We start from the raw sequence: 11299 nt of genomic DNA, 5'->3' as shown, positions 1-11299 counted from the left end.
AGATTTTTAAAGCGTTATTGTCCCTATCAAAAATCAGTTTTTATTCGTATGTTTAGTAGCCTTTAGAGCTATAGTTTGATTGTTTTTCCCGAGGGGGGTAACTGCAGTAATTCAAATACAGCATCTTTTTCCCCTTCGACTGCATGCAAACATCAAAAATTTTTAGAAATAATTATACAACCCTCAACAAATACCCCCTTCTTTAAGTTCACTGACGTCCTAACACTTTCCACGGATCTTCCCAGAACGTAGACCACCGAGTGGAATTCAGCAAGTGGTTCCAACAGGAATTCAAGTCGGTGAAAATCCCAGCCACCGGGAATGTCTTTGATTACTTCATCGAGCGCGAAACTCTGAGGTTCGCTCCCTGGACCGAGAAGATTCCGAGGTTCGAACTCGACGCCGACACCCCGCTGCAGGTAAGATGAAATGGCTGTCCGCGGGGTTCATTTTTCATCTCAGGACTTCATAGGTTTTGTTAGGGAGGTGTAAAAGATGATTTATGCTTTGCTGGTTAATAATATTCACTCTCCGTGACCATTTGCAAGACTGGTCTAGGGAGGCATAAGAGATGGTTTATTGATACTTCATTACTTAATAGATTTTCATTCTTCACAAACGCGAAAATATATCTAGGATAGTATTATTTATAGTCTGCTGTTTCATGAATATATTTACTCTTCACTAATCCATAGCATAGATTTGCCTCTTGATATTATATAAATAATTACTTAAACTCTGCTGCTTGAAAAAATATTCTATCCTTATGATGAGTGCTAAAAAATCTATATTGGTAGTAAATTCAAGTGATTATAATAGTAAATATCTCATATATATAATTAAGTCACTTCTATAGGGAGTAACTTTAAGTAACTTCCTTTTCGAAGGAAACATTTACTTATTTCTTTGTAGGATGTTTCTGTACATATTAGTGATACTTGTACAATTGATCATTTCTAGTTCATAAGGCTTGTTGATGAACTTCCACTGTTGAAATTCCTGACCCTTGCTGATTCACCTTAGTATTTCTAGTATAATTTATTTATTTATTTTAGATAAATTCTGTTAAATGCTAAAGAGATAACACTGTGGATTATGCTTTCTCGTAAAATACTTTAATAGACGTCCTGTGGAACTTCCCGTAATCAAAACACATTCATTGCTGTGTTTTGACATAAAAACATCAAGAGTGAGTTTGATGAGGTTATTATCAATTGATTATGTATTACGTGATTGAAAATCTTGGTTGAAAAATCCGGAATTTAAATATACATCAAAACGAAATTCTTTACATTTTTATAGCGTTTCGTCTTCTTCTCTCTTCAAATTACTATTTTTTCCATTTACATATGCTGAACTGTTTGATAGATATATATACATATATATTTTTTTGCTAATTTAACGAATCTTAATACACATCCCCGTCCGACCCACAAACCATAGCAGCTTTTTTTTTTTTTTTTTTTTTTTTTGTAGGAACCATGAGTTTATATAGTTTCTTGAATTCAGTTTACTGAATTATGGATTTAAAATAGGCTTAAAGAATTCATCAAGAAAATTTAGCGCAGGTGTTTTGAGAAAATTTGATTCGGTAAGTAGTTCATTAGGTGTTGTTGATTAATCGCATCGACTTTGTTTGTTAAACTGCAAAAAATTCATTGTTTAAATTTTTCAACAAGATCACTTCATCTCCAATTGCTTCGTGTTACAATTGATATCCTCTCAGATATTCATTGGTATACTATTTATAATTGAAGGTTTTGCTGCAATGTAAAACTGGCTTTTTATTTTTGATCTTAAAATGTGATTTGATACTTGATTATAGTCCGTTTTAGAGGTTACTCTTATAATACAAAGATACACATTGCTGCTTTCTCTGTTATGAAATGTGAGACTCGTAAGAGATTGGCAAAATATCAAAATCTAATAGTACAAATTACGAGATAGAAGAGAAAATAATTGAACGTTGCTCGAGACCGATTTTATTTGAGAAAGAAAATACATTTGACATCAATTCACGAGAGGCACACACAGCGATTCCATTATACCACAGAACAAGAGAAACAGACAGACACCATGCCCAAATTTTGATTCCAAATGTGTGTGTGTGTGACCTTTTGCCCCCCTTGTTCATAGTTACTCCAGGATTTCTGCCCTCGAGTCCTGTCGGTGAGTTACAAGTGAATCCTTCGAGATCCTACCAATAAAAAAAAAAAATAATAATAATGTGCCAGCCCGCTAAAGTGGACCTAAACTTCCATCATCACAAACCACTTTTCTCTTCTTTTAATTTCTGCGATGCCATTTAAACGTTTCCCCTGATCGTGCCTCTAAAAAAAACTCCTCTTCTCTCTCTCTCTCTCATTTGACACCTTCCGCTAAATCTCGCTCCCGCCGCCTTCGCCTTCTGCGGATATGGACCATCACCTCCTCCTTTGGAACTCGTAACTCGGTATTGAATCCTTTTAGAGTCTGCTAGTAACGTCCTGTTCTGTGAACTCTGTGGTAAATTCTAGGTTTAGCCCTTCGGTAACCCTTTCGACTCTCATCCCACCACTCAACCCTATTTGTTCTGTCATGACATTCAACGTATCACCTTTTGCATATGGCATGATTTGGATACCTTAGAAAGTAGATGAAATCTCTGTTGCTCGTTACCTTGTAAGAATTACTTTTCATTAGTCCTGTAGAAAGTGTCTATAACCGGTTGTTACCTCTGAGAGGAGTGTTACTAGTAGAGAAAGGAGGTCACGTACTCTGGTATGAGGTCAGAGGAAGGATGGCCCAGGATGACCTAAGCTATCGGATATGTCACGGAATAAATAATTATTATCCTTTGTCCTTGCAACACCTTGTGCATGAGACTGAACTGAATTACGTAATGCTATGAAAATGAAATTAATTAAAAGGAAAGATTTTAAGAAGAAAACATATTACTACATCTGATGGTCGACTGTTTCTAGGAATCTATAATAACAGAGGGAGATCATTATAATTGTTAAAACATTATGCTGTAGTTACTCGTTCAAACTTCCAGATGAGAAAAGGCAAAGTCTTAATGTTTATATTTCTACGTCGTTTTGATGTTAAATAATTTATGGGAATTCCCGGGATGAAAAATACAGTTTTATTCCCAGGACAAAATTTTAATCTTTAAAAGTACCTATAACCTCCATCATTTTGCATACTATAATATTTCTAGATTTGACAGAATGAAAATGCAAAGTTTTAGTCGTTATGGCAAATTTTTTACTTCAGTTTAAACATTTTTTTTTATGGATTCTTATATTAGGTGTTCTTCCAGATTCTATGTCTAAAACACTTAAAAAATCTAGAGTAGGATTTCATACGTTTGTCATTTTAAATGAGTTTGGAGAATAAATGATTAATGCTTCGATTCCATCCAAACATTTCCATTCGATCATCCAGATCGTTAACAATGCTTAGAATAGATCCTCTAGATTAAATTTACTCTGCGACTTATTTCCCGTTGTGAAATCATTCAAGACTTGCTTCCAAAGGCTTTGTAATACATAATTTAGAAACTAATCTTTCTAGAAATAATTATGGTAATTAAAGACAGTTTGTGACTTATTTGTAAAAATTACAATGGTTCCAGCATAAGACAAAGTGGCCCTGTCAGATTTATTAGCGAAAACTATAAAAATATTAGTAGCAGTTGCAGTGTAGTTGTAGTAATAGTAGTAGTAGTAGTAATTCCTTTGTATCACTAAAGCATTAGCAGTGTAGTAAGACCTTTATAGTGTTAATGAATTAGCAGTAGTAATAGTAGTAGAAGTAGTAATAATAGTTAATGACCAATCACCTTATATACAAAAGAGCACATATGACATTGTACAGAATCACGACGCACTATTATGACAATAAATAAAATTACTTTAAAGCTGAATAAACCTAAATACTCTAAATTATGTAAACACTCGAATTACGTACCTGTTAAATTCATGTTGCAAAATCCTTTCCTAAATCGCACTTAATAGACGCTCTTGTATGGAGCAAAGTTACGTTTATATACACAAATATATAAGACAGGTGTATACAGAAAGTTCCTGAAGATAAGAATGACGTCACTTTCACTATGGATTCATAGTGAGTCGGTTCATCATCCAGTGATTAGCTTCAAAGTGCTATGGTTTCATTATGTTGGTAATAGAGTTAGGAATTTCGATTCTCTCATCTGTTCATGAATGGGAATGGAGTAGGAATTTCGATGCACTCATCTGCTCTTGAATGGGAATGGGTTAAGGAATTTTCGATGCTTCTCATCTGCTGCTTGAATGGGAATGGAGTAGGATTTCAGATGCTCTCATCTGATTTCTTTGAATGGGAATGGAGTAATGGAATTTCGATTCTCTCCATCTGCTCTTGAAGGGAATGGAGTAGGGAAATTTTCCGATGCTCCTCATACTGCTCTTGAATGGGAATGGAGTAAGGAATTTGATTCTCTTCCATTCTTGCTCTTGAATGGGAAAAGGGGACGTAGGAATTTCGAATGCTCTCAATCTGCTATTGAATGGGGAAATAGAAGTAGGAATTTCGATGCTCTGCCACTCCTGCTCCTTGAATGGGAATGGGAAGTAAAGGAATTTTCGATTCTCTCATCATGCTTTTGAAAAATGGGAATCGGGAGTAAGGAATTTCGATTTCCTCTCATCTGCTTTGACTGGCGGAATGGAAGTAGGAATTTCGTAATGCCTCCTCAATCTGCTCTTTGAATGGAAATGGAGTAGAATTTCGATTCTCTTCCATCTTGCCTTTTGAATGGGGAATGGAGTAGGAATTTCGGATGCTCTCATCGCTTTTGAAATGGGAATGGAGTAGGAATTTCGATGCTCTCATCTGGCTTTTGAATGGGATATGGAGGTAGGCATTTTCGATTCTCTCATCTTGCTTTTTGGAAATTGCGGAATGGAGTAGGAAGTTTCGATTCTCTCATCTGCTTTTGGAATGGAATGGAGTAGGAATTTCGATTTCCTCTCAAAATACTGCTTTTGGAAATGGGAATGGAGTAGGAATTAGATGCTCTTAATCTGCTTTTGGAATGGGAATGGGCAGTCAGGAATTTTTCGGATTGCTCTCCAATCTGCTCCTTGAAATGGGGAATTGGAGGTAGGATTTCGCTCTCCTCATCTGCTCTTCGATGGGGTAATGGAGTAGGAATTTCGATGCTCTCAATCTGGCTCTTGAATGGGAATGGGCGAGTAGAATTTCGATGCTCTCATCTGCTCTGAATGGAATGGAGTAGGTTTTAATTTCGATGCTCTCATCTGCTCTTGGAATGGCGAAATAGAGTAGGAATTTCGATTCTCTCATCTGCTCTTGAATGGGGAATGGAGCTAGGAATTTTCGATTCTCGCATCTGCTCTTGAATGGGAAAATTAAAAGAAGGTTTAGGAATTTCGATGGGCTCTCATCTCTTCTTGGAATGAATTGGAGTAGGAAAATTTCGATGCTCTCATCTGCTCTTGAATGGGAATGGAGTAGGAATGTCGATCTCTCATCTGCTCTTGAATGGGAATGGAGTAGGAATTTCGATGGCTCTCAGCTGCTCTTGATGGGAATAGAGTAGGAATTTTTTCGATTCTCTCATCTGCTCTTGAATGGGAATGGAGTGGAATTTCGAATTCTCTCGTCTGCTCTTGAATGGGAATGGAGTAGGAAATTTCGATGCTCAGTTCTGCTCTTGAATGGAAATATAGTAGGAATTTTCGATGCTCCCATCTGCTCTTGAATGGGAATGGAGTAGGAATTTTCGATTCTCTAATCTGTTCCCCCCTTTTTTTTGAATGGATGAGTAGGAATTTTCGATTCTCTCATCTGCTCTTGAAATGGGAAATGGAGTAGGAATTTCGATGCTCTCTAATTCTCCTTGAAGGGAATAGAGTAGGAATTTCGATTCTCTATATGCTCTTGAATGGGAATGGAGTTAGAAATTTCGATTCTCTCATCTGCTCTTAATGGGAGTGGAGTAGGAATTTCGATTCTCTCATCTGCTCTTGAATGGGAATGGAGTAGGAATTTCGATTCTCTCATCTGCTCTTGAATGGGAATGGAGTAGGAATTTCGATGCTCTCATCTGCTCTTGAATGGGAATGGAGTAGGAATTTCGATTCTCTCATCTGCTCTTGAATGGGAATGGAGTAGGAATTTCGATTCTCTCATCTGCTCTTGAATGGGAATGGAGTAGGAATTTCGATGCTCTCATCTGCTCTTGAATGGGAATGGAGTAGGAATTTCGATGCTCTCATCTGCTCTTGAATGGGAATGGAGTAGGAATTTCGATGCTCTCATCTGCTCTTGAATGGGAATGGAGTAGGAATTTTGATGCTCATATGCTCTTGAATGGGAGTGGAGTAGGAAATTTCGATGCTCTCATCTGCTCTTGAATGGAGTGGAGTTGGAATTCGATGCTCTCATCTGCTCTGAAATGGAGTGGAGTAGGAATTTTTGAGTTCTCATCTGCTCGTGAATGGGAATGGAGTGGAATTTCGATTCTCTCATCTGCTCTTGAATGGGAAATGGAGTAGGATTTCGATTTCTCATTGCTCTTGAAATGGGAATGGAGTAGGAATTTCGATGCTCTCATCTGCTCTTGAATGGGAATGGAGTAGGAATTTCGATGCTCTCATCTGCTCTTGAATGGGAATGGAGTAGGAATTTCGATGCTCTCATCTGCTCTTGAATGGGAGTGGAGTAGGAATTTCGATGCTCTCATCTGCTCTTGAATGGGAGTATGAATTTCGATGTTCTCATCTGCTCTTGAATGGGAATGGAGTAGGAATTTCGATTCTCTCATCTGCTCTTGAATGGGAATGGAGTAGGAATTTCGATTCTCTCATCTGCTCTTGAATAGGAATGGAGTATTGGAAATGCCAGTACTTTCGTATTCCAGTGTTGTCAAGTTTGTTTGTAGGTATTAATGTTTTCCCATAATGCAATAAGTAAAACATGACTAGATATATATAATCTTATTAAACAATAAGTAAACCACAGCTATATGTCAGTAAGTAAGAGTCAGTAGCCAACAGTCATATGGAAAATCGAAGCTTTTGTCGGATGGAGCTTAGAATCTAATTATTTTTAACTAATAATAATAAAATCACGAAAATAAAAACTATTTTCCTTTACAGAGTAATGCGTACCTATGAATAACGATCGCTAAATCATTTCTTTAATTAGCTTGGGTGAATATGTCAAATTCCTCAGAAAACCAAAACATTATATATGAACAAAATTCGTGAAATAAGACCATTTTAGCAGCTGCGTTTGTCGTTATTGCTTCTTCAGGTCAGTCATTGTAATACTGATTATGGATAGTTTTGTCATTTTGGCTGTACGTATTGTATCTGTGGATATTAGATTAACAGTAGTGTTAGTGCTGATAATAGTTCTAGAAAAATTTCAGTTGGCACTGGAAACGAGAAATTTCAGATGGCACTGGAAACGAGAATGAGATCTAAATGGCATGCTTTTCAAGAAGCAGCGCAGGGTTAAAAGACACAAATAAAATCATTATCCAGGACACAGGACAGTTACATTACGTAGGATAAAGACGACATACAAAAGAAGACAATATATAATGTAGAATGTAGACTAAAACTTCATAAGAGTTTTGAGCGAAAAGAAATGTGGGACCAAAATTTTAGTCAAAGAAAGTGAGCATGGAAAAAAAAGGATACATAAAGTAAACAGATAAAAAGAAATTAAAACAAGAGAACTATAGGGAATTCAGACTTGTACCCATTATTTGGCCATTCTTCACATATAATAACCTGCCTAATTAGATTCCCTTACAAAACTTCTAATTCCACAAACCTTAGAGCGATGTAACTGTTAAATAAGCCATTAGTTATCCATTCAGACATACTTTATGGATTCCGGTACTAAATTCCAAAGCCCCATAAACCATTAGGGTAGTGCTCCCATTATTAACCATTGTTTACTCATTCAGATCGACTTAATTAATGGACATCTCTGGGAGATTCCTAGATCCACAGACCATTAGCGTAGTAGTAGTAACTGTCTTTCAGCTCTTTGCACTCATAACTTAAACCCAAAGCATGTATTTAATGATGCATGTCATAAAGTGGAGGAAAACTTTAAGTATACCTGGTCTCTGTCGCTGCTAACTCTCTCCTTCCTAAGCTAAAATAAACTTATGGAATGACAGTTTCATAGACATGAAGAGATGAAGGGGCCTCCCTTCTTCAAAGACTTCATTTTACCTGCGTGCTTGAGTCCGCGTGTTCTTGTAACTGTTTTTAATGAAGTGAGGCTATATGAGTGCGTTTCAGTGTGTGCAAGAGTGAGTGCGTTCGAATGTGTATCTATGTGTGTATGTATGTGCGTATGTTTGTTATATAACTCGTCTGATCCGATGAAACAAACAGCAATCCCAACTAATCAATGCTTTGCTCCCCGACAGGATTGGCATAACCAAGTCAATGTGAGTTACTCAGCACAAACAACAATGTACATTTCGTATTTTTTTTTTGTTTTAGTCTTCCACACACAATAAATATTTGGAAACGATCTTTTTTATAACAGAAACTAATTTTGATTAGAAAGGATACAACGCATGACACCACAAGCGGTGAATTGTGAAATTCGAAATTTTTCTCTGTGATTTTTTTTTTTGTGTGACAAGTTTGCATTTTTAATTTTTAATTAGATCAGTAACGCAAAACTGTTTGCATTAACGTTTGCATTTGTACATTTCTAAATAACGGTTATGTATATCTATGTATATTTATGTAAATCACGGCGTGTACGATATAATGTACATATAACTTGGTATTTAAAAAAGTCTTAGAACACTCGATTAAGTACACACAAATTTTTGTTTACACTACACAGAGTAGTGGATCTTATCAAACAAGTTGCCCAAATTGATTATAACAATATGACGTCATTTGCATGAGAGATAGGGCGTGAAATATGTCGTTTGGTGATCTTGCTTCCATCTACAGCAAACCCTTGACGCGCCTTGTGTTTGACCTGCCTGTTCATTAAAAGTTCCTTGTTTCCAAGAGACATTATTTGCGCCTCTCCGGAGGTTCTCTTATCAGGGGAAAGAATGGGAATTGTTTTGTTGGCCTGACTGGGCGGCAGTTACTTTCGCCTAAATTCCCAAATTTAATTTGTAAACTGTTGCTATCGAAATATAGACTTTAAAAAAAAAAAAAAACAGATTTGACTCCAGAATAAGTCATGATTCGTGATTCTGAAAAGATTTCTCCTTCTCGATCAAGACAGTGATTGACTTAATGTCCAGAACTCCCTCCACATAAACGACGGACACAGCAGTAAAATTTAATATAGATTCTCTCGCAGGCCGCTGGGTCTCCAGCTGTCCATAAAAAGCTGATACGAATTAAGAGAGGTATATCCACGGGAAGTTACATTAACGGATCTCTTACCAATCTGAAGTTTATTCAAGCTAAAAGCAGCATGGCCTGCTCTTTTAAATCTGCCTGTCAGAGGAAAAATTTCGGGAATGTGAAGGAAGTTTAGAGAAAATCTAACAAAATATATGCCACTATATATATATATATATATATATATATATATATATATATAATATATATATATATATATATATATATAATAATATAATATATATATATATATATATATATATATATATGTTATATGAACAGATGTACTTTATTCTGCTTTCGTATTTGAAAGAAAATCTAGTTTAGCCATCAGTAAAATCAAAATCATGCATCAGTTATGTTTTCACAGCAACACCTAAGCAACATCTAATCTGTTTAGCAAACTAAACAGATTAGATGGCTTAGGCTTTCGCCTGGAGTTAAAGTATTACCGACAAGATTCTAAAACTGGTCTCGTAAAAATGACAAACCTTAGGTTTCTTAAAGACACCACATTCTTGAGAACGTCCTCTGCTTAAGAATAATAGACGACGGGCCTCTGAAATAAAACATTAGTGTTTAAAACAAAATGGGACACCGGTAGCTAAGGAATTGGGACCTTTTTGGCCGTGAATTTCCAGTTGCTTATCAGTTGTGACAAGGATTAATTAATGCCCCGGGTGGGGCAAAGATAGAAAACGAGGGTGTAGAAAGGGTTCATCTTACGATATTGATTTAAGCATATTCTTAACTCTCGCAGTTTTGTCCACTTAAAGTTTAAGTATTTTAGGAGACATAGTGGGACTCTCTACGAAGTCTTAAATTTGTGAAGATATGCAAACAAACTTAAATAAGATTTTACCTATTCGAGGCTTCAGTGTAACTCTGTGTTTCTGAGTTACTTGTCCTAGGCGTTGCCAATTCTTATGATAAAAAGTAAAAAATTGGTGATTTCCAAATGAAAATTAAAATATATGAAAACAATGATATATTATATATTTCTGAGATTATTTACAGGACATATTTCTATTGCAAAGTAGTAAATAAATAAACAACGCTTTTCTCGTGCTTCAGAGAGCATTGAAAATTATACCTCTTAAAATCTTCATCGTGCAATATTTGCAATTTTGATCATTACCAAAAACTCAATTGATAACAAAAATTCTAACAGGATCTACAATTTGCTTTCATTCACCTCGACGACATAAATTTCATATTGTCTATGTATTCTTTGAAAAAAGTTTGATCATTCTACTTTTTAAAGTTTCACAGAGGGTCACTCGTTGTTTTTAAGCTTTAGCATAGTTATAATGGAGGGGGTACGAAGGCTTTACGGAGACCTTGCGTCCGTAGCAGGACCAACCAAGTCTCTTTGCGGGTTCTAATTCGTAGGAATACTTGTTTCATATGGACCATGGTTTTGAAAGATACTCGTTTCAATACAGAATACCTCAAAAATAATTTTTAAAGACACTGGGATCTTATAAATAACGTCACATATATGAAGCACTGTTTCCTTTCAACACTGCCTTCATAAACGCCTTTCCATTTTACAAGCACTTCTTTAAAACAAATTTTGCATATTGGAAACACGAGTTTACAAAACAATGATTTCTCAAAGACACCAGTTTCTTTGTGACGAGACGTTCCAAAAAGTACTTGAATCTAAAGCTCCAATTTTATCACTTCAGTTTTGCAAAGAATCTCGTTTCCTAAACATATTGGTATGTTAACCATCCCTGTCTCAGGTACACTCTTTGGTTAAACACTCAGATTCATAAGCATATTGGTTAGTTAACTAAAACCAGTTCCTTAAGCATTCAGGTTTTATAATCAAACCAGTTTATTAATCACACTGGTTTAGTAAACACATCAGTATCTTCTAAAGAACCCCAGTCACC

General features: G+C 36.0%; 1 protein-coding gene across 1 annotated transcript in view; it reads left to right on the top strand.

Annotated features, from left to right (window-relative positions):
- LOC135195961 (dynein beta chain, ciliary-like) overlaps positions 1-11299 on the top strand; it is a 134093-nt gene that overhangs the window by 49619 nt on the left and 73175 nt on the right. Inside the window, 2 exon segments of the mRNA XM_064222466.1 lie at positions 246-419; positions 2137-2169. Coding sequence (XP_064078536.1) covers positions 246-419; positions 2137-2169 — 207 coding nt within the window.

This window comes from Macrobrachium nipponense, chromosome 23 (genome assembly GCF_015104395.2).
Source record: "Macrobrachium nipponense isolate FS-2020 chromosome 23, ASM1510439v2, whole genome shotgun sequence".
NCBI classification, from domain to species: Eukaryota; Metazoa; Arthropoda; class Malacostraca; order Decapoda; family Palaemonidae; genus Macrobrachium; species Macrobrachium nipponense.
Note: the sequence above shows the minus strand (reverse complement) of the source record. Positions and strands in the feature narration are given on the sequence as shown.